Here is a 25,508-nt window from a genome sequence, read left to right as displayed (position 1 = left end):
GTTCTCTCTGATATACTACTTTAACATACAATAAGGGAAGGGGGAATAGAAGTTGATTAGATTAGTTATAGGGGAAGGGAGGTGGAATGGGATTAGGAAAGACTGAAGACTGTAGAATAAATTAGACATAACTTTCCTATGTTCATATATGAATATATAACCAGAGTAACTCCATATTATGTACAACCACAACAATGAGAAGTTATACTCCAGTATAACATGTCTTAATACACTCTAATGTCATGTATATCTAAAAGAAACAAATAAGAAATTGTTTTCACAAAGAAAACGAAAGTAATTTATGGTTTGAAAATATATATTCATTTCTTAAATATTTGTGGATTCAAAAATATTAACATTTATTTATTTTTGTTTTCGAGTGGAATTTTTGTATGTACTAAAACAAATTACCTAACCTTCAATGAGTTATTTTTGTTTGTAAAAATATTGGATAAAACAAATGAAGCAAAACAGCATATTCAATGAATTAACAAAAGTATCAGAAGAATGAAATGTATAAAAACCTCAGTTCTTGGCCTGTAATTTCAACTCAGTGTGTAAGTCATTAATTGATTATTGCCACCTTCTGAAGACAATCTAATTTATCAATTTTCAGTGTTCCAATTTAGAGAAATAAAATATTTTCTGATTATTTTCAAGTTCTAATAGAACTTTACAAAAAAGCTCAAAAGAAAGGAGAACAATATAATGAACCATCATTTACCTATTGCCCAACAGTGTTCTGCAACTTTTCTTCATTCTTCAGCCAATGTATTTTTCAGTACTTCGTGCATCCTAAGTAAGACCTATAAGCTTTGACACTGGATTCAGATTCATTAAATACTTCTTGATCTTCAAAAGATTTTAGCCTCTCAACTTGGTGATATCATTTAAATTTGTTGGACTGCCCTCAGGAAATGATTTCTCAATTTCAGTTATTTAAATTTCTTCATTTAAAAATCAAAGTTAGAATATTAAACTGGATAAGAGCGCTCCAAATGTGTTTCTCTCATTAGTCCCTCTCTAGAGTATTTTTTCAGTGACCTAGGTAGATGTTTTAGAACTACTGTAGTGTATAACATATGGGTAAAACTTAAAGTCTTATGCTAAGTAAAAGAAGTCACACAAAGGGCTACTACTGGATGATTCAATTGGTTTTTACTGAAAGTCTTAAAAGTAAAACTATAGGGAGAGAATATATATCAGTGGTTGCAAGAAAGCAGGGATATAGAGAAGAGACAAAAGCTGATAATGATGAGACTGTTGTGTTTGACTGAAATGCTATATATCTACATTGTGATACTGTTTACGTGACTGCATGAGCTCGTCAAAATTCACCAAGCTGCACACTTAAGAATGGAGAATTTTATTGTGTACAAATAAATTATGCCTCAATAAAGCCAATACATCCAACTCAAATAATTATCTATCAAGTGGTAGTCTGATGGACTAAATACAATGGGATTGCCATCTCACCCCAATGGAATAACATAATACTAATGCAGTTAAAAGTAGCATTTGATTTTGGAAAACTACTTCACATTTTTGGTTCAGACCAAACTTGCAATCTATTAAGATATTTTATGTGTTTAGGTTGTTTAAATAAAATTCAGTATTACATATTAAAAGTTTTAAGATTCTGTCTCTTATATTTAAATCTGCCACATGAACTTGGCAATATCTTTTGGCATCTGCATTTCATTGTAGGAAATATCAGGTATTCCATACAACTTTGTGTGATCCCTCATTTGGTCAGCATGCTTTCATTCTAGGGAATTTGTGTTCTGTGTAAAAAAGTCATTGTGAATTTGTTTATTTTAGTTCTATACAAGATCATATGAATCATATGATCTATATATGGTAACAGGATCTAAACTGATAAAATCTCTTTTTAAGAAAAGTGTCATATGTTCTGAGTTAATAATTTAAATTAATTTTTGAAACAAACATTTTAGATCTTTCTTTTAAGGCCACTAGTGTTAATTACTCTAACACTCATTTCCTTCAGTTCTCTAAACTTTTATCTTTTAAAGGGTGTTTCTGTATTTAAAGAAAAAACTACATAATACTAAACTTTCATACATAAATATATCTTAAAATGCCATATATTTTCCATACAATTTAATACATTAAATATGTAATTTTCATCTTTTATAATTACATAATGTTACTCTTTGTCTAAACTTGCAATGTTCCTATCCTTCTGAATTATTGTAGAAACACATACAACACACACACACACACACACACACACACACACACAAAAGAAATGTTCTTTCAAAATAAATTCCTGTTCATTTTTAGATTTAAGATATGTAAACACATTCAACTATAAAACAAAATGCTCATCTCCCAAACAAATGAGAAGAGGAGAATTTTGCCCTGACAACATTCATTATTAAGATGAATGGAGAATATTGAGATGAGAGTTCTTTAACTTTCACATAGAGTGTTTTTTGCTTTGTTTCTTTGTTTCTTTTTCTTTTTCTTTTTTTTTTTTTAGTTTTTGTTTTGTTTTGCTGGGGAGCAAACCAATGGTCTCACATATTATGCAAGTGCTTTATTGCTGAACTACAACTCCAACCTCCATGAACAGATTTATATAATAAAATATTCTAGATTTCCCAGTTATAAGATATGCAAAGATACTTTAAATTATATTATAGTCTCAGAAATGATATTCTATGGATTTGATATTCTTTAATGGTTTACTATTTTTACTTACCCAAGAATTTCAGTAATTACATGTCTTGCAAGATTCTCAAATAGAAAAATTATAATGCATGAGAAGGAGAAGTCATATTTAAACCAACCTTATTTATTTTCTAGATACTTGAGCTTTTCCTCCTGATCATGTATCTATTCAGAAATAACTTCTCAGGGGAGAGATGTGCAGCTGATTCTTTCTCTAGTGTTTTCCATTGTTGGTAAAGGAGAGCAAATTCAAACCAGTACACAGAATAGAAGAAATTAACTTACAGAACTGTATATAATTTAGGGCATATACATAGGGGTTTGGCTGATCTTAAATGTACACATTCATAATGTACACATTTCATAATGTCTTCTTTATTATACTGCATATGGAAATGTCAATGAAATGTCATAAAATGTTAGTTTGCATTACATTTATATCAAGAATTATGGTTAATTCAACAGGCTGTTATTTCTCTAATTCAGTTATTTCTCTAATTCGTTATTTCTCTAATTCAGTTCCTGTGGGATAGTCACTGGAAACCCTGTAGGCATCTGAAAGGTCATTTTCAATGTCACCAATAGACATTAGAGCTAGGAGGAAACTACCCCCCAGTGGCAAGATATTTTAAAATAACTAAATATTTTAAAACATTGTTTCAGGTTTTAAATCTGAAAAATAACACCTATCATTTTATCTGTATTGAATATCATAAAAAGAATCCAGAAATAAAAGTGTGAACTCTACTAAAAAACAAAAACAAAAAAATGTCCTGGTAAATTTGAAATAGGTGAGAAGAGGCTAAATGAAGAAATAAATAACTCCAGTGAAATATCACAAACTATATGGTTTTTAAGTTTGCTGAAAAATACACGCAATCATTTGCCATCAGTGTTTTTGCAAATGATATTTTCTAAATATATTAAACTTATTTACCACCATATTCTTGCTTCCAGGGTGCTCTACAATATAGCTGAGAAGATAGGACAGATCCCCACTTTACTCAAAACATAAATCAAAGGGAACAAATCAAAAGTAATCAAGTTTACCAAAAGATGTTATGACTGCACAATTGGCAACTTGAGTGCTGAATTTAATATGGCAAAAATAAATTCACATTTTTAGATACCTTCTCCATAATAGTATAACTTCCTAGAACTAAAATCATAAAAGAGTAGGAGATGAAGAACTCTGGACTATAAAAAGATTATTTTAAAGCATACTGGTTAAGAGAAAGGAGGGAGGGGAAGGAAAAAAGCAAGGAAGGAAGGGACCCAAATATTAAAAGAACACACCAGCAGGTCATTTCTTGAAATACCTTGTAGATCACTTTATGACAACTTGAAAGGAATTCTAAAACTCATGAAATGCCAATTATACAGAATAAGGTAATTTTGCACACACTCTTTTTAAAAAGAGTGGTTCATCTTACCTCTACTACCAGTTGCTGAAGGGATGGTGATGCTACAGGATGCAGACTTGAGTTCCCCCTTATGGGACTGTGGAGGCTAATATAAGCCACAACATTTTTTTGCAGAACCTTTTTGAAATCCTGAAATTAAAAAAAAAATCTATCTTTAACATAAATAAAAATAATTACTTTATTATTTAGCTGTTAAATGATAAAGGGTTTTTCATTAAAATCATTATGTTGCAGCAGTACATTTTTAAAAGCACTTAATAAAATAAGTCAAGGTTGGAAGAAGATTTTAAATAAGGGTGATAAGGAGTTAGGTACAAAATATGATTAAATATTTTAAAACATGTTCTGATAAAAGTCAAGTTTTAAAAGAAAATGTTTTTAAAAACATAGCATTGCATGGAATTCAACTACAGAATACAGGATGGATATTTGCTTCAATGAGAGCACTTAATTTTATAGTCAGTGAGTTAGACAAGGATGAACTAATTCCATGATTAATAAAATGAGTCCTTTCCTTTGGAGCTTTGAGCTACTCTTACACACAATACCTGTTATTCTTAGAAAAATGGGGCATTATACAATTGTGACCCTGCAGATAAATTTTATAACAAAAAAACCAATGCATTTCATGCACATTAATGACATAAAATTATTCACTTGTTAAGTTTTCCACATGTCTGCTTACCCCAACCCTACAAAATTGAAAACAACTGACTATATTAATAATGTACTACCAAAGGGAGCTTGTGTTATTTTTCTGCTTTACTTACACAAATATTTAATGAGTAATTCTTATGTAGAAGTTCCATTGAACATCTTAAAAACTATATTAAGTCATGCCTTGGGAAAGTATCTTTCCTCTTTCTGAGGAGAAAGATTATAAGGACTTCTATCCCTAGCAAATCTTATCTCTATTTTATGTTGAAAATTTAGCTATTACTCTGTAGGAGAGGTAAAGAGATAATTATTTAAAATTTTAAAATGTCTTAACTGAACACAAATAATTTATTTTAATCTTGAATAATTTATCTCTAAGCTGGCTCAAATAATATCTATTATTACTTAAAACCTATGAAAAAATTGCTTTTATTTGCACACTATGACATACACACATTCTGTACATGCTGATTCATATAATCCTTATGAGAACCCCTCAAGATAAGCATTAGTGAACTTATTTGAGTATTCCAGACTTAGAGAATGTCACATGTTTTATAAAAGAAAGAATTTGAACTCTGACTTTTTTTACTCTAAAATTAGTAGTATTTCCACAATATCCAGTGAAAATTAAAGATTCTTCACAGAAGAAATGGTATTTTTAATAAAAACATTCAATGATGTGTAATATTTTTCTTTAATGACCAAGTTCAGTATTAAGTCCATTCTCTAAAATTCTGTCACTACAAATCCCATTTTTAAGTTTATTGGCCAATATCACCTAATCCTCTTAACTACCACTGTGGATTTCCAGGGATTTCTACCCAAGCAAAATTAAATAGCACAACGTGGCATGCCAACAAGACCTTTCTTCACTCTCCTTCACCAGAGAATATACTTAGAACACAAGTTGGTTTTAATTTAAAAGAAAAATGTTTCATTCTCACATGGAGTAGATCTGTCAGGTCAACCAATAGTATTCTAAATTTCTCCTCAGTTGCTGGTTAGCAAACACCTTTATGGATTGCACTGAAATAATCTCTGAGTATACAGAAAGTTATAAAAATATATTTTATCAGCCAACAATGAAACTTGCATATTTTTGACCATTTTTATTACTCACACGCCTTTGTCTTTCTAGTCATGCAAAAATTCAGAAGGTGAATAAATGTATAACCGGTTGTCAAATATATACATCATACAGACACAAACACATACTAAAAACCAATGTATGGAACATTGGTCCCATAAAACATATTAGGACCGGCTGGGCGCAGTGGTGTGTGCCTGTAATCCCAGTAGCTCCAGAGGCAGAAGCAGGAGGATCTCCATTTCAAAGCCAGCCTCAGAAATTTTTCGAGGAGATAAGCAACTCAATGAAATCCTGTCTCTAATAAAAATACAAAATAGGGCTAGGGATGTGGATCAGTGGTCAAATGCCCCTGAGTTCAATTCCTGGTACCCACTGCCCCCCGCAAAACAAAAAGAATTAGAACCAATTATCCATGTGTGTGTGTGTGTGTGTGTGTGTGTGTGTGTGTGTGTATTTTCTAATCTTCTGACTAGAAAGAAATTTTTCTAAGAAATATTTTTTCTTTCTATGGATTCACACATTATAGTATTTGTATATTTGACATCTGATAGAGAAAATATAAAATTACCAAAAAGCACAATAGGTTAATTGAAATTTAAAAATAAATTTAGATTTTATTAAACACAAAAATATCTACTCCACTTGAAAATTTAATTCCTCACATACGTGCAAGTCTATATTGTTTCAGTCCACAGGCTATGATGCTTGAGGCTCAATTAAACTCAAGGATTTTCTGCAATGTAATTTCCTATGAATTTGAATTTAGGATATTTAAGTTAGGAAATAATAATGTCAGACAAGAGTACTTTGTGAACATAGTTTAGAAATATATACGCATATATAATTTAGGATTAATATAAATTGTGAAAGTTAATCAAGAAGATTGTACATATATTTAAATAAAGAAGCATATTTGGAGTTTGAAAAGAATCTTTAAGACATTTTCTTAATATTTATAAGAAAAATGAAACACTGTTTCATTGTTTCTGAATTATTTAAAATAGACAAAATCACATATTCCCTAAATTGTTTTTGTACTTGTTCACTAATCTTAAAAGTAAGTAATTTGGAATAAGAATTTGAGAGGTTGGTTCAGCTTTAAATTTTCCATCTTACTTACAAATTTGTCAATTTAAAAGGTTCTTAAAGCAATAGAATTTCTTCATTTGGAGTAATTCTTTTGAATATGGAACATTCAAACCACTAATTTGCATATACAAAAGCATTTCAATTTGCAGTTTGTAAATCTTGCTGAACTCTGCACTGTAAAAATGTTCTCATCCTCACAATTTCCTTCCCTTCAAATTAAAAAAAAAAGTTGCTATTTTCTTTTCTACACTTCAGATATTTGCTTTGATAGTCAATAGGCATTTTATATTTTTGAGTGCTTAAATAAAAAATATAACAAGAGAATTTCCCATTACGTTAAATTTTTTCCTTTTCTCATTAGGTAGATTTTTTTCCTGAGATAGTGAACAAACTAAGCTATAAAATGGTGTTCTAGTTAAAACTAAGCATTTTGGGGTCTGTATATTTCCATGAAATCTCCCTTTTTTTTCATTATTAAAGTAAATAAAACATGTAGGAGATTCACAATGTTTGCATCGTTGTTAAAAGGCATCACCCCATAATGGGTTGCCATATTTCATTTAAAATATAGTGCATCTATGCTGTGTAGTCATATCAGAAGCATCTGAAACATAAACATTCTGATTGTATTCTGTCTGTGCCCCCATTTCATGATTTATTTCATTAAGACACAGGCTTCCTATGGTATTTAAATAAATAGATAAGGAAGTGGGTAGGAAAGAAGTAGAAGAAGGATGAAGGATTGCAGAGAAGAAAGGGAGAAAAGAGGGTAACCACTATTTGAATTCAGTCTCAATATTGTATAGATAACATGTAATGATAAGTTAATCAATTACATAGTAGATTATAGATTATTTCCTAATACTAGATAATTCCTGGACAGTGTTTTTGGTTTTGGATTTTAGTGTAATGGTATGTATCAACTGATCCTTTTCTTTTCTAGTGCCTGTACAGTTTTCTTATAAGGAGAAGTACAATAATTAAATAATCACTATTATGAGTAATATCAAAGTTTGTAGTTCTAGTGGCAACAGGAAGATTAGATGCATATCATACATGATTTACTCTACATGGGTCTACCTCTAATTCTTGCAAGTGATCTCAGCAAATCATCAGTTATGACCCCTAGTTCAGAAGCGCAATATCATCTTTGGCTACAAAAATTGTATATTGTCTACCAAAAGAAGAAAATATTATTATTATTAATGTTTTACCTCTCCCCATTCGTATGAGCCAATATTGCCCCAGGTTGTTCCTCCCCATGAGCAGAATACAATAGTGCGGTCAGGTCTCCATCCTTTCTTAACCCTTAACATCAATGCTCGGATAAATGCTGTGATGATTGCAGTACTACTAGCCCATTCTTGTCCATTATAACTGTATCCAGAGTAATGGTGACTGCCAACTATAATATATCGGTCTGGAAACAGAAGGAAATGAGCCATTAAAACAGAATATAAACTTTAACAATAAATTTAATGACATTTACATAATCCTATTGCATAAGTAAGCAACAATTAAACAAAATTGTTCTAATAATTGAGACTACTTTAACACTTTTCACCCACTGTTTTGATTCACACATCTGTGTATATCAAAGCAGAGGCAGCTGTTAAACCCAATTATGAATCTGAAGCTTAGATCCATATAACTGTCCTTTGCAGCATGAATATTTATTAATGAAGTATACAAATATGCCACAATGAAATCTTTATCTAACATTTTTCCAGAATCCTAGTGGGAAGTGTCCTGTAAACAATGTGTGCATGCTCAGTAAATATTAAAGAACTATAAATACATCTGAGGAAGCAGTTAGTCAGTAGCTGTAAATATTAAAAATGTGGTAGTCATGTGTGGACTTTGTAATAAATGAAGTGTTTAGGCAATTAATTACAGCTTATAGTTTTAGATAGACCTTCAGATAATGGTCTTCTCCATTATCTGAAGAAAAAAATGAAATTCACCAATGTCCATTTTATAAGATTATTGAGATTCATTAGACACACTGTTACAAATGTTTCCATGACAGATAAATGTTGCCCTGTTCAAAGCACATTGACAACTATTGTCACCTATCTTATTGTACTGCAGTAGGTTAAAAAAATGTTATTGAATGTTATTGATAAAAATAACATAACTCAATTGATTTGATCAAAGTAATCTTTTACATCTTTGTTAAAAGTTTTTCATTATCATTTCATTATGACATCTTTCATATCTTAATAATGAAGTATGTAGACTCTTCTTGGGTTGAGATCCAGGATTTGCAACTCACTAATTGTATGATGTTAGAAAGTTTACTTAAACTTTCTATGCCTTAGTTTCTTCAACTCTAATATGTAATACAAGTAATGCATCCAAGATTCAGTTATATTGAGTTTTAAGTGAGTTACTCTATAAGGCACTTTGAACAGTGCCTGACACAAAGTAGGTCCTACACCTGTGTGGAATAAATGGATCAGGTATTGACTTCATGACAACAACAAAAAAAATGCTGTAACAAAATGTCATCTCATGAAACTTTTCTGATTTTCCACACTGATTTTGGAACAAGCAATGGGCTTGATCTGTCACCATTTTATTAATACTTAATTACTGGTATACATAGGGGGCCTGCAAATATTGAAAAGTTGAAAATTTATGGATTTATCTCCCAAATATGAAAGAAAATTCTGCATTAGCTGTCTAGATTCCAAATCAAACATATCAAAAACTTAATATTAATTTATAATTATTCTTAATTTTCAATCACTAAGAAAATCATGTGAATCAGTAACTAGTATTTTTTGGTAGAATTAAAACTAAACAAAAAATTAGTTTTGTTAATATACACTGAAGAATCCTAATGGAAAAAAATTCAAATAATTTTTGGTAGATTGAATTTTCTTTATCCTGAAGTTAGTATAATTTTGTTCAACTGGGTTTTCCAACAACAAATGGCAAATACAGCAATGATAATGAATATTCTAGTGCTTCCCTTAGAGTTTCTTATGATGAAAATTTGTTGAAATGGTTGAAATAAAGTAGCAAGAATTTTCAAATTCATTTTTATCTTGTGTTTAGAGATATCATCACCAGAGCTACAATATTGCTAATACAAGGAAATCAGAGAGAATACATACATGTTTATGAACTTTTTCAGAGTTGACTGGCAAGAAACTGGGAGAATATAAAACTTGATCTCAAAATTCTCTGGGTTAGCAATTAGGTTAATTTGATTAATGCTATGGAGAAGGATAATTCTCCACAGAAAACTCAGTAAATGTCCTTAACCACATTATTATAGTTTGGATATGAGTTGTCTCCCACAAAATCTCCTGTTAATGTGGGAATGTTAAAACATGAAATGATTGGACTGTGTGAGCTCTACCCTAGTCTATATTAGTTTGAATGGACTGACCAGGTGGTACCTGTAGGCAGGTGGACTTTCCTGGAGGAAGTAGGTTACTGGAGGCATGCCCTGGAAGAGCTGGCTTTTCCCTACAGCCCCTTCTCCCAAGTGCTGTCTGTCTCTGTGGCTGTCCCTATATCTGTCTCTATCTCTCACTCTCTCTGCTTCCTGACCCTTGCAAGAGCTGAAAGGGTTTCCTCTACTTAGCCTTTCCCTCATGATGTACTGCCTCACCTAGAACCCAAAACAATGTATGGAGCCAGCTGTCTATGGACTGAGACCTCTGAAATTGTGCTCCAAATAAACTTCCTCCTCTAAGTTGTTCTTGTGAGGTACTTTGGTAACAGCAATGAAAAGACTAACTAAAACACCCATCAAGAGAAGTGGCCCAAGTTTAACACACTGTTGTACTCTATACTGTATAACAGGCTAATTAAGACAGTAATATATGATTCAGCTTTATGATACATTTGATAGTGTTGATATTATTCTCTCTATATACATATCATTAGTTTTACCTTTGTAAGTCTATGTAATGTCATCTGAAACACCCATCGGCAGCCCATAACAAGACAGAAAATGATTTAAAATTTAGCCAGGTGGTCATTTACATAAACACCCTCAAAACCTAATACTGTGCAAACACTAGGAAGAAATGTCAGCAGAACAAGGATCAGGGGTGAACATCAATTAACAATGAAAGATTACATTTGAAGATAAAAGCTTTTATGTGTAAAAAAAGCATCATTAAAAACTAAAATATTTTTAATGTTTTTTCTTGTTAAAAATAAAAATTTAAATGTTGTTATATAGTGAGGGAAATATAAAACAGACAAGAAAACATTTGCTTCTGCATGACATGTCAGTTTAACAAATCTAAACTCATTCTTGGTTCACTCCCCTCCCCTGGTACACATAAACTCCCTACTGAGGTTTACTTTAGAAGATATATAATAGGAAAGAGAATAAAGAGAGACTTCTTAGTTTGATAATGATTCGCAGTGTAATACAAGTTTAAGATATTTAACTATGTTATTAAATTACTATAGAATATTTCCTGTTAAATTTCATATCAATTTTTGATTTTAAATATTTAATTCTACTTACCTGGAGAGGCCATGCCCTTTAAATATCCAATAACATTAGTGACTGTTTTGAATTTTGTGACTGTCTGAATTTGCATGCTGACAATTCTTATTTCTGAAAAAAAGTTTAAAAAGATGTTTTTTGTCTATATTATTCTGATATTTTTCTTAAAAGATTAACATTTATCTATCTAAAATTATCAGGAAAAGAATTAGAAATACTTGAAATTTTCAGATAAGCAAAATTATACTTTTTTTGCCAAATATTTATTGACTACCTTAGAGGAAAGTCTATTTCATGTGCTTGTTATACAATGATGACTAAGATAACAATTGCTGGCCTGGTAGAACCTCAGAGCCATAAATAGGCAACTCTAACCTCACATTCAGGGTTATAAGGTGGTTCAACATGAAAGCACACAGGAGAAAAACTCACATGTACAAAAAAAAGAGAGAGAGAAAAAAACATAAATAAAAATATTGCCTGAGAAATAATGAATATTTCCCTATCTTAAGCACGCAGACACACACACACACACACACACACACACACACACGGAAAGAAACACTTTTAAAACTCTAAAGTATTATACAAATTAAAAGGATAAAGATACTTAGAGCTATACATATTTTCATATATTGGGTTCTTTATTTCCACCTATGTTCATAGGCCCCTCATCTCTACTATAAATCCTAATTATGTACCTTGAGTTATTCTATTTATACTTATTATTGAATACTTTGCAAATAAGCTGAAGACACTAGTCAGGATGGACGAGGTCACAGGCCTGACATGGTCTTTGAAGGCCTTTGGTCCTGATGTGTTAATCTTATACGTGGTTGGTCCTGGGCAATCTGGATAGGGTGGGGTTCTGGTGAGGTGTAAGAACAGCCCAATGAGGTCAGGGGACCAGGCAGAGGGTAGCAATTAGAAAACAGTTCATGCTAAGCAGCCACCCTTTAATAGCAAGCCCTCTATTGTCACTTCTTACTGCTCAATGAAAATTATAATAAATAAGTTGCTTCTTCCTTAAATGGTACAAATTAAATTTAAATTAATAGTTTAACTGGAAACCCAGTACACTGATTCTGTTAAAATTATAACTGCAGAGAAAAGAAGTTCTGTGAGAAAGCCTGCATGTCTCACCTGTGGGACAATGTGCTTTTAATTTAGATCATGTGCATTTTTGTTAGTTTGTTTTCCAATCAATAGAACTTGTTTTTCAGAGCAATTTCAGGTTTGCAGAAAATACAAAACATTCAAATAGCTCCCTCTCTCCTCTGCTTCATATAAGTAGCATTTTGCATTAGTGTGGAATATTTGTTAAGTTAAAGATCCTGTATTATTTTTTTAAACTGAAGTCCATAATTTTTATTAGGGTTAATTCTTTGTGCTGTGCATCCTATGGGTTTTGACAAATGTATAATGACATATATCCACCACAGTAGCATCATACAGAAGAATAGTTAACTGCTCTAAAAATCCCCTGTGTTCCACCTATTCATCTTTCGTTACTCCCTGGCAACCACTCATCTTTTTACTTTCTCTATAGTTTTGCCTTTCCCAGAAAGTCATATAGTTGGAAAATTGTCATTTGTTTAATTTCCTATTCCAGATTTGTTCCAAATCATCCAGATAAGTGAACTTTCTTTTTCCTCCAAGCCCTTAGGATTTAGATATTACTGAAGAATATTTCCTGGTTTTCTAGCACCCAGTATTTATTTATTTTTCCTGATTCATCATTAAAACTCTCGATATATACAATAAACTGCTTGGAATATTACCTTACATTGATAAAGTGCCTTACAATTTACAGTAGTCAGTTACACACACACACACAGACACACACACACACACATTAATTCTCACTGAATATCAGTTATCCTTGAACCATGAATTATATGAGTCATTATATTTATTTCCTGAATAAAACACATAGTGAAAGAATTAGGGCTTGAATCCAGGTCTTCATATAGTTAATATTTTTATCTGAACAACAAAGTGCTCTTTAAGACTCCATTTTAACTTTTTTGTTTTGAAATATTTATCAGGCAGCCAAAAGAAAAAGAATTAAGACAATGTAAGATAATGATCCACATCTAGATTTAACATGTTTATTTTCCTATATTTTTCTTGATGTTCTTCTCTAATAGTCAAATTAATACAATTTTACTAATTTCATTCCTACCCTGAAGTTAAAACTAATAATTTTCAGATAAGTACTTTAATATATTTGTAGGTAGGCAGAAATAAATAAATACAGGCAAAGATACGAACATATCCTACTACTTTTCAGGTTTTGGAATTTTATATAAATTATACCTTATTTTTCACTTAATATTATATTTTCCCAATTTTTCATGAAAGTAGATAGAGATCTGTATTATTTATTTATTTTTAATTGTAAATGGATACAGTACCTTTATTTTATTTATTTATTTTTATTTTTATGTGGTGCTAAGGATCAAACTCAGTGCCTCATAATGTAAGATGAGTGCTCTACCATTGAGCCACAACCTTAGCCCCTCTGTATTATTTACTTTAGCTATTCAGTAATATTTGGATTTTGGATCAAGGCTAAATTATTTTTCAGGTCAATTACTGAGGATTAACAAAGTTGATTCCTCTTTTTTGGCATTATGGTAAAGCAAAGAACACTTTTAAGTGTTTTGATGCACATGTGTTATGCTAATACAAGTGGAATTCCTAGCTTTTAATATATGCATATTCATCATTCAATTTCTTGTCTCTTATACTTGACTGTTTTCCGTTGTACTGTTTGTCATTGTTGGTTTTTTTAGAGGTTATTTCTTAGGATATTATTTTCTTATTAATTATGTGTATTAAAATATCTATTATATCTATAAATTAATATAGTCAAATTTATCAATATTTTTACCAACAATATGTTGATAGGATTGTTTGTCTTGGCTTATAAATCATGTTCTTATCCTGTGACAAGAAATGTTCTTCAGGTGTTTTAAAACTTCTAAAGTGAGTTTTCAAATTTATGCCTTTCATGCAGCCATGTCCTGAAGCAGGCATTCAATTTTGTCTCTGGCTATGAATGGGCAACTCTTCTCACATAATTTATTGAATAATTAATTTTATTCTTCTTGAAGCTGTTGTCATATATAATAAGTTTTAATTTATATATGGATCTATTTTTAGCCTTATTATTGCTCTTCATTTAAACCTGTGACATCTTATTTAAATTATGTAGGTTTATTATATCTAAAATGGTCAATCTTCTATCATGAGCATCATTAGCATCAATATGACCATCATCCAATTGCATTATGATTCGATTTGGGAGATATTTATAAACTATTACTTTCATATGAACTTTAATATTAGCTCTTTGTATATCATGAGAAAACATTTCAAGATGTCATTGAGATTGCATGACATTAATAGATCCATCTGCAGAAATGATATTGAGCAGCATGTGAATAAGAGATGCATCTCAATTTATTTCAGTTTATTTCATTAAAGCTTTTTTATTTTTCTGCACAAATGCTTTGCACAACTATTATTAAAATTAAATTTATTTTTATGGTTTCTCAGCTATTTAAAAAATATTTATAACTACTTATATTCCATATAAGAATGCTATTTAATTTTTTATTTTCATCTTCGAATGAGCTTCTTGTTAAACTTCTGTATGTTCTAATAGTTAACCTGTAGGGTTCTTATGAACATATTCAGTGAGGACAGTTCCTCACATGGATGGGTTTTTTTTTAATTTCTTTTAAATCTGCATAGCTTTTGCTTCTTGCTCTTAATTGATTGTTTTGTCTAGAACTTTCAGTGCAGTGTGGAATGGAGGCCAAGATAGCAAAATTGCTTTGTCTTTGTCTTTTATTCTTTAAAATAATGTTCCTCAGATTTTATCTTGGGAAAAAAAAAACAGTTTGCTATAATTTCCCGGGAATCTTCTTTTATCAAATGAAGATCACTTCTATTCTTACTTCTCTAGAAGTTTTACCATAAATAGATATTGAATCATCTATAACTATAAACTTTTTGCTTTGCAGCATTTAAAAATGCAGATATTTCCAGAATCAGTTCTACCTGGTCATATGTTTTCTGAATTTGATGATGAGTGATTTTCGAATATTTGCATATATGTGTGTGTGTGTGTGTGTGTGTGTGTGAGAGAGAGAGAGAGAGAGAGAGAGAGAGAGAGAGAGAGAGAGAGATCAGTTGATAATTTTACTTCTCATTTGTTCTAGCTTACTTTGGATATCTGGCTTATACTATGTCAAATGTTTTAGGGATCTTTTCTTCCTTTCTCAGATTCTGTAAGGGTTTGTGTAGCATGGGCACTACCTGTTTTGTAAAGGAGTACAAATATAATTTTTTTCCTGTACATTTCCTTAAATATGATGTCTATATCTATAGTTATTATTTCTATTTTATTATAGAAATAATAGCTATAGACATCACTTTCCTTTTTTTTATTTTTTTTTATTTGTCGTTCATAACATTACATAGTTCTTAATACATCATATTACACGGTTTAATTCAAGTGGATTATGAACTAACGCTTTTACCCCGTATACAAATTGCTGTATCACATCAGTTACCCTTCCATTGATTGACATATTGCCTTTCTAGTGTCTGATGTATTCTGCTGTCTGTCCTATTCTCTACTATCCCCCCTCCCCTCCCCTCCCCTCCCCTCCGCTCCCCTCCCCTTTTCTCTCTCTACCCCTTTTACTGTAAATAATTTCTTCCATTTGTATTATCTTGTCTTACCCCTCCTTTCCTCTTATATGACATTTTGTATAACCCTGAGGATTGCCTTCCATTTCCATGCAATTTCCCTTCTCACTCCCTTTCCCTCCCACCTCTCATCCCTGTTTAATGTAAATATTCTTCTCAAGCTCTTCATCCCTACCCTGTCCTTGTTAACTCCCCTTATATCAAAGGAGTCATTTGGTATTTGTTTTTTAAAGATTGACTAGCTTCACTTAGCATAATCTGCTCTAATGCCATCCATTTCCCTCCAAATTCTATGATTTTGTCATTTTTTAATGCAGAATAATACTCCATTGTACATAAATGCCACATTTTTTTTATCCATTCATCTATTTTTTTTTCCTTTTTTTTTATTGGTCGTTCATAACATTACATAGTTCTTAATACATCATATTACACGGTTTGATTCAAGTGGATTATGAACTCCCGCTTTTACCCCGTATACAAATTGCTGTATCACATCAGTTACCCTTCCATTGATTGACATATTGCCTTTCTAGTGTCTGATGTATTCTGCTGTCTGTCCTATTGTCTACTATCCCCCCTCCCCTCCCCTCCCCTCCCCTCCCCTTTTCTCTCTCTGCCCCTTCTACTGTAAATCATGTCTTCCATTTGTATTCTCTTGACTTACCCCTCCTTACCTCTTATATGACATTTTGTATAACCCTGAGGATCGCCTTCCATTTCCATGCAATTTCCCTTCTCACTCCCTTTCCCTCCCACCTCTCATCCCTGTTTACTGTAAATATTCTTCTCAAGCTCTTCGTCCCTACCCTGTCCTTGTTTACACCCCTTATATCAAAGGAGTCATTTGGTATTTGTTTTTTAAAGATTGACTAGCTTCACTTAGCATAATCTGCTCTAATGCCATCCATTTCCCTCCAAATTCTATAATTTTGTCATTTTTTAATGCAGAGTAATACTCCATAGTGTATAAATGCCACATTTTTTTTATCCATTCATCTATTGAAGGGCATCTAGGCTGGTTCCACAGTCTTGCTATTGTGAATTGAGCTGCTATGAACATCGATGTAGCAGTGTCCCTGTAGCATGCTCTTGTTAGGGCTTTAGGGAATAGACCGAGAAGGGGAATAGCTGGGTCAAATGGTGGTTCCATTCCCAGCTTTCCGAGATATCTCCATACTGCTTTCCAAATTGGCTGCACCAATTTGCAGTCCCACCAGCAATGAACAAGAGTGCCCTTTTCCCCGCATCCTCTCCAGCACTTATTGTTGTTTGACTTCCTAATGGCTGCCAGTCTTACTGGAGTGAGATGGTATCTTAGGGTAGTTTTGATTTGCATTTCTCTGACTGCTAGTGATGGTGAGCATTTTTTCATGTACTTGTTGATTGATTGTATGTCCTCCTCTGAGAAGTGTCTGTTCAGGTCCTTGGCCCATTTATTGATTGGGTTATTTGTTATCTTATTGTCTAATTTTTTGAGTTCTTTGTATATTCTGGTTATTAGGGCTCTATCTGAAGTGTGTGGAGTAAAGATTTGTTCCCAGGATGTAGGCTCCCTGTTTATCTCTCTTATTGTTTCTTTTGCTGAGAAAAAACTTTTTAGTTTGAGTAAGTCCCATTTGTTGATTCTATTTGTTAACTCTAGCGCTATGGGTGTCCTATTGAGGAATTTGGAGCCCGATCCCACAGCGTGTAGATCATAACCAACTTTTTCTTCTATCAGATGCCGTGTCTCTGATTTAATATCAAGCTCCTTGATCCATTTTGAGTTAACTTTTGTGCATGGCGAGAGATAGGGATTCAGATTCATTTTGGTGCAAATGGATTTCCAGTTTTCCCAGCACCATTTGTTGAAGATGCTATCCTTCCTCCATTGCATGCTTTTAGCCCCTTTATCAAATATAAGATAGTTGTAGTTTTGTGGATTGGTTACTGTGTCCTCTATTCTGTACCATTGGTCCACCCGCCTGTTTTGGTACCAGTACCATGCTGTTTTTGTTACTATTGCTCTGTAGTATAGTTTGAAGTCTGGTATCGCTATACCGCCTGATTCACACTTCCTGCTTAGTATTGTTTTTGCTATTCTGGGTCTTTTATTATTCCATATGAATTTCATGATTCTTTTATCTATTTCTACAAGATATGCTGTTGGGATTTTGATTGGCATTGCATTGAACTTATAGAGAACTTTTGGTAATATAGCCATTTTGATGATGTTAGTTCTGCCTATCAATGAGCAGGGTATATTTTTCCATCTTCTAAGGTCTTCTTCTATGTCTTTCTTTAGGGTTCTGTAATTTTCATTGTATAAATCTTTCACCTCTTTTGTTAGGTTGATTCCCAAGTATTTTATTTTTTGGGGGGATATTGTGAATGGAGTAGTTGTCCTCATTTCCGTTTCAGAGGATTTGTCGCTGATATACAGGAATGCCTTTGATTTATGCGTGTTGATCTTATATCCTGCCACTTTGCTGAATTCATTTATTAGCTCTAATAGCTTCTTTGTAGACCCTTTTGGGTCTGCTAGGTATAGAATCATATCATCTGCAAATAGTGATAATTTAAGTTCTTCTTTTCCTATTTTTATGCCTTTAATTTCTTTTGTCTGTCTAATTGCTCTAGCCAGTGTTTCGAGGACTATGTTGAACAGAAGTGGTGAGAGAGGGCATCCCTGTCTTGTACCAGATCTTAGAGGGAATGCCTTCAATTTTTCTCCATTCAGAATGATGCTGGCCTGTGGCTTATCATAGATTGCTTTTACAATGTTGAGGTATGATCCTGTTATCCCTAATTTTTCTAGCGTTTTGAACATAAAGGGATGCTGTACTTTGTCAAATGCTTTTTCTGCATCTATTGAGATGATCATATGGTTCTTATTTTTAAGTCTATTGATGTGGTGAATAACATTTATTGATTTCCGTATATTAAACCAGCCTTGCATCCCAGGGATGAATCCTACTTGATCATGATGTATAATTTTTTTGATATGTATTTGAATCCGATTCGCCAGAATTTTATTGAGGATTTTTGCGTCAAGGTTCATTAGAGATATTGGTCTGTAGTTTTCCTTCTTTGAAGTGTCTTTGTCTGGTTTCGGAATCAGGGTGATGTTGGCCTCGTAGAATGAATTTGGAAGTTCTCCCTCTTTTTCTATTTCCTGAAATAGCTTGAAAAGTATTGGTGTTAGTTCCTCTTTAAAGGTTTTGTAAAACTCTGCTGTATACCCATCCGGTCCTGGGCTTTTCTTAGTTGGTAGTCTTTTGATGGTTTCTTCTATTTCCTCTATTGTTATTGGTCTGTTTAGGTTGTCTATATCCTCCTGGCTCAATCTGGGCAGATCATAGGACTCAAGGAATTTATCTATGCCTTCACTATCTTCTATTTTATTGGAGTATAAGGATTCAAAGTAATTTCTGATTATCTTCTGTATTTCTGAAGTGTCTGTTGTGATATTGCCTTTTTCATCCCGTATGCTAGTAATTTGGGTTCTCTCTCTTCTTCTCTTCGTTAGCATGGCTAAGGGTCTGTCAATTTTATTTATTTTTTCAAAGAACCAACTTTTAGTTTTGTCAATTTTTTCAATTGTTTCTTTTGTTTCAATTTCATTAATTTCAGCTCTGATTTTAATTATTTCTTGCCTTCTACTTCTTTTGCTGTTGTTTTGCTCTTCTTTTTCTAGGATTTTGAGATGAAGTATGAGATCATTTATTTGTTGTTTTTTTCTTTTTTTGAGGAATGAACTCCAAGCAATGAATTTTCCTCTTAGAACTGCTTTCAATGTGTCCCATAGATTCCGATATGTTGTGTCTGTGTTTTCATTTAACTCTAGGAAGTTTTTAATTTCCTCCTTGATGTCTTCTAAAACCCATTGATCACTCAGCAACCTATTGTTCATTCTCCAGGTGATGCTTGCTTTTTCCTTTCTTCTTTTATCATTGATTTTCAGTTTCATTCCATTATGATCAGATAAGATGCATGGTATTATCTCTACCCCTTTGTATTGTCTAAGAGTTGCCCTGTGACATAGTATATGGTCTATTTTTGAGAAGGTTCCATGTGCTGCTGAGAAAAAAGTGTAGCTACTTGATGTTGGGTGGTATAGTCTATATATGTCAATTAAGTCTAGGTTGTTAATTGTGTTATTGAGTTCTATAGTTTCCTTATTTAACTTTTGTTTGGAAGATCTGTCCAGTGGTGAGAGAGGTGTGTTGAAGTCTCCCATGATTATTGTATGGTGGTCTACTAGACTCTTGAACTTGAGAAGAGTTTGCTTGATGAACACAGCTGCACCATTATTTGGGGCATATATATTTATGATTGTTATGTCTTGTTGGTGTATGGTTCCCTTGAGCAGTATGAAGTGTCCTTCTATATCCCTTTTGATTAGCTTTGGCTTGAAATCTATTTTATTAGATATGAGTATGGACACTCCTGCTTGTTTCCGCGGTCCATATGAGTGATATGATTTTTCCCAACCTTTCACCTTCAGTCTATGTATATCTTTTCCTATCAAATGCGTCTCCTGTAGACAGCATATTGTTGGGTCTTGTTTTTTGATCCATTCTACTAGCCTGTGTCTCTTAATTGGTGAGTTTAAGCCATTAACATTTAGGATTATTATTGAGATATGGTTTGTTCTTCTATCCATATTTGTTTATTGATGTTACTAAACCTGATTTGTTATCCTCTTTGACTACTTTCCCCCCTTTACTGTCCTACCTCCCATTGTTGGTTTTCAATGTTATTTTCCATTTCCTCTTCCTGTAATGTTTTGCCAAGGATTTTTTGAAGAGATGGTTTTCTAGCTGCGAATTCTTTTAACTTTTGTTTATCGTGGAAGGTTTTAATTTCATCTTCTAATCTGAAGCTTAATTTCGCCGGATACACGATTCTTGGTTGGAACCCATTTTCTTTCAGTGTTTGAAATATGTTATTCCAGGATCTTCTAGCTTTCAGAGTCTGTGTTGAGAGATCAGCTGTTATCCTGATTGGTTTACCCCTAAATGTAATCTGCTTTCTTTCTCTTGCAGCTTTTAAAATTCTCTCCTTATTCTGTATGTTGGACATTTTCATTATAATGTGTCTAGGTGTGGATCTCTTAAGATTTTGCACATTCGGCGTCCTGTAGGCTTCTAGGATTTGGGATTCTGTCTCATTCTTCAAGTCTGGGAAGTTTTCTTGTATTATTTCACTGAAAAGACTTTTTATTCCTTTGGTTTGGAGCTCTGTGCCTTCCTGTATCCCAATGACTCTTAAATTTGGTCTTTTGATATTATCCCATAATTCTTGGATGTTCTGCTCATGGTTTCTTAGCAGACTTGCTGAGCTGTCTATGTTCTTTTCCAGTTGAAATACTTTGTCTTCATTGTCTGATGTTCTCTCTTCTAAGTGATCTACTCTGCTGGTAGTATTCTCAATTGAGTTTTTAAGTTGGTTTATAGCTTCCTGCATTTCTAGAATTTCTATTTGTTTGTTTTTTATTACCTCTATCTCCCTGTGAAATTGATCTTTTACTTCCTGGATTTGTTTGTCAATGTGATCTTTCATTGTCTGATTTTGCTGTCTCATGTCTTCCTTGAGACTCCAGATCATCTGAAGCATATAAATCCTGATGTCTTTATCTGACATTCCATCTGTTGCAGCTATTACCTCTTCTAAAGTTGAGTTGACCTGCATTGCTTGTGGTCCTTTCTTTCCTTGTCTTTTCATACTGCTGACGTTTCTTTCTGCTTGGTGCCACTGTTGTGTTTTTGAAATTTACCCCCTATTTCTTTATGTTGCTCTTGTATAGTTGGGAAGTCTCCCTTGCAGGGCGGGTATTGGCTGTGCTCCTCCTCTAATTATGGTGGTCTGTCTACCCCGCTGATCGGTCGCAGGTCTGCCCCCGCTGCGGGCACGGGTGGTGGCTTTGCTCTGCCCCCACTCCAATTGTGGTAACGTAACTACCACGCCCTGGGATTGTTGGTCCTGATCTGGATGTGGGTGGCTGCTCAGCTGGGTCCCCGCTCCAATTGGTGTGACGAGTCTACCGCGCTGGCAGACCTCTAGGCCGGTGGGTCGCAGTTCTGCACAGCCCCCACTCCCAATGGGGGTACCTAACTACCTCTCCAACGGGTCGCTGAGCCCCCTCCGGACCCGGGCGGCGACCCTGCTCCACCCCCACTCCAACCAGTGTGACGCGACTGCCTCGGTGTTACGTGTCCACCCCGCTGGCAAGCTACCTGGCCTGTCTTGCCAGTTGGCGGCAGGTCTGCCTGCCCTGCTTACTCGGATGGCAGCTCCGCACAGCCCCTACTCCAAATGAGGTTACTTGGCTACTGCGCAGCGGAATCGCTGGTCCTATTCTAGGCGTGGGCGGCTGCTCTCTTCAGCCCCAGCTGCATTTGGGGTGTCATGGCACCACGCCGGCGGGTCACTTGGCCTGCTCTGGGCGCAGGAGGAAGATCCACTCTGTCCCTACAACACCCCGCCGGACCCTGATTGAGAAGCAGTCACCGCCGGTTCCCTAGCCTTGGGCCAAAGCAGCTTAGGTAGCCGGAACCCCGCCTCTCCGATCTGATACACTCTCCGCTGGGAGCTGGCTCCAAGGAGCGACCCCCACGGGTTCCCCAGCCCCAGGCCAAAACTGTTCCAGGAGTTAGAACCCAGTCGCCCCAAGCTCAGCGCACGCTCCACTTGGAGCTGGCCTCCGCTGGCAGTCTCCGCAGTTTCCTCAGACCTGGGCCAGGTTAGCCCCGGGAACCCGAATCCAGCTGCTCAGTGCCCGGCGCACGCCTTGCCAGGCACGAACCTCTAGGAGTATTCACCACAAGAACCCCCGCCCCGAGCCTGAGCAGAAAATCTGTCTGCTAGACGCAGGCAAATACCAGCCTGATATCACCTGTTCGTAGTTGAATGGGCTGAGATCAGTAGAACACGGGGATGATTACATCATCTCTCCGAAATGGCGGCTGCTGTTCTCCACTGTGGTCCGACCGGTGTCTGGAGCCAAACTGGGCCTCTTCTCTCCTCTGTTTCAAAGCCGGAACTCAGCGCTAAGGGCTCCGATGTACCACTGGCGGGAGCCCCCCTGGATCCTTATCGCTGTTCCCCCGCTCCGGCACCCTGCCGCTCCCCGGCGCGCGCCACAGACTCCAGCCTCCAGGCGATCGCCTGTCAGGCTATCTCACTTTCCTTTTTTTACATAGCTTCTTAACTTAAGTGTTTGTCTCATTGCTTTTCAATCTTTTTTTTCCCAATCTTTTTACCAGTCAGCATTGTGTTCTTGGGATCAAAATGCCTGATGAGAACAACTGAGAGGAGGAAAGGTTTATCTGGGCTCATTGTTTCAGAAGTTCAGTCCATGGTCAGCAACTCCATTGCTGTTGGTCCAAGATAAGGCAAAACATCCTGGCAGAAGGGCATGGTAAAGGAAAGCTGTTGAGCTCACGGGAGCCCAGGAGCAAAGAAAGAGAAGTTGAGGCACTAGGGACAAAATATATAAACCCCCAAATTTTGCTCCCAATGACCTGCTTTCTTCAATCACACTCTATCTATAGTTACCACCTAGTACGGCAGTCCTTCAAATTGTTAATCTACCAAATTGGTTAATCCACTGCTGAGGCTATAGCTCTTATAATTTAATCATTTCATTTGAGAACATTCCTCTATTTTCTCACACATGAGTTTTCTGGGACACCTCATAGTCTATCTGTAACAATATGTACCTAAAAGGCTACAGATTTTCTAAGTAGTTGTAGTACATTGATGTTTATAAATATTATGGTTTTATAAATTCCTGATTTTATACATTTCTATTGTAATTCCTTTCAAATATATGTATGTGAGTTTAAAAAAATTTAAATAACCACAAGACAGAGTGAGCTACTGTTTTGATATCTATATCTAATTTACTTTAGGTCTACATAGGAAATAAGGTCTGTATGCCATTGATACTTTGGTATTAGGAGAGATTTGTTTTGTGATCTTAAAGGTTATTGAAATTAATAGGAGAATATGCATTTTTATGAACACGGAGTCAACATAAAGCTGTGTATTACTTATTTAATGGATGCAACTTTCTACATATATTTCCAGTGGATATACATATATTTTTGTGGTTAATACCTTACTAATTGTTCTATATGTAATATATGTTTTCTCTGGTAATTATTGAGACATGTTGAAGTTTCCTATAAGCATATTGATCAATTAATACAATAACAAATAATCCTAAAAATAGTATAATATTTTATTTGTGGAATTTTAGACTAGTTTGTTACATCTATGCAAGTATTGAGATATTTTTATGAAGAATTATTCTGCATATATCTTTTCTATCTTTATTTTTTCCCTAAAGTCCTCTCCCCCAACCCCATATTAATATAATTTATCCATCTTTCTTTTGGTTAATATTTCTCTTATGAATATTTGCAGCAATGTATTCGCTCTTATCTGACATTCCAGGGGCATTCATAACTTGTGTATGATATTTATGCTAATTGCTTGGCTTGGAGTTTCTGTACTACAACTGTAGTGAGAATTCTGAGATAGTTTTTGAGTTTTTAGGGTAGATATATGTGCATATAAACTTGTCCAGGACTCAGGCACAAGAAAGCTGTCATTTACTTGGGGGTAAATTCTTTCTGATCTTCCTATTCCCACCATGGTTCTGCTAGTTTCTATTTGTAGTATCTCCATACAGAGGTTTAGTTGCAAATCTTGGCCCTCAATACTGTGAGCAAAACCTGAGAAAAACAACATAAAGAAGGAAAGGAGGATTTATTTTGGCTCATAGTTTGAGAGGTTTCAATCCATAGTTATTTGATCCCGTCACTGGGGGCTAATGGTGAGGCAGAACCTTATGGTGGGGAAGTGTGTCAGAGCAAATCTGCTCACTTCATGGATGTTAGGGGAGAGAAAAAGAGGGAGGGAGGGAGGGAGGGAGGGAGAGAGAGAGAGAGAGAGAGAGAGAGAGAGAAGGAAAGAAAATAAATAAACTCTTCAAAGGCATGCCTCAGTGAGTTACCTCCTTTAACCAGGCCCCACCACCTTGGCCTGATAGTGCCACTGGCTGGGGACAAACCCTTTAACATGTGAGCCTTGGGAGACATTCAGCACTTAACCTGTAGCTCATGTCTTTGGCCCACTGGGTGCCATATCTTTGCCTAGGACCTCTCAACACTAGGAACCACAGAAGCAACTCTTTCTCTCACTTCTCCAATTTTTACTTTTGTCTTCAGGTTTGCTTCTGAATATTTGATTTTATTTAATTTTGTTTTTTTTTCTATAGCTGATTTTTAAAACATATTTAATAGTTTTCTTATACTTCCTTTATGTTTCTAGACGTTTATTTTAGTCTGCCTTC

The 25,508-nt window shown here is 34.5% G+C and overlaps 1 protein-coding gene across 1 annotated transcript in view; it reads right to left on the bottom strand.

The window, feature by feature from the left end:
• Positions 1-25,508, bottom strand: part of Naaladl2 (N-acetylated alpha-linked acidic dipeptidase like 2) — an 876,353-nt gene that overhangs the window by 309,882 nt on the left and 540,963 nt on the right. Inside the window, exons 7-9 of the mRNA XM_026382942.2 lie at positions 11,456-11,548; positions 8,172-8,377; positions 4,128-4,247 (exon numbers count right to left, since the gene is read on the bottom strand). Coding sequence (XP_026238727.2) covers positions 4,128-4,247; positions 8,172-8,377; positions 11,456-11,548 — 419 coding nt within the window. The remainder of the gene's footprint in view (positions 1-4,127; positions 4,248-8,171; positions 8,378-11,455; positions 11,549-25,508) is intronic.

This window comes from Urocitellus parryii, chromosome 2 (assembly GCF_045843805.1).
Source record: "Urocitellus parryii isolate mUroPar1 chromosome 2, mUroPar1.hap1, whole genome shotgun sequence".
NCBI classification, from domain to species: Eukaryota; Metazoa; Chordata; class Mammalia; order Rodentia; family Sciuridae; genus Urocitellus; species Urocitellus parryii.
The sequence above is the reverse complement of the archived record's forward strand: the minus strand, read 5'-3'. Positions and strand labels throughout refer to the sequence as shown.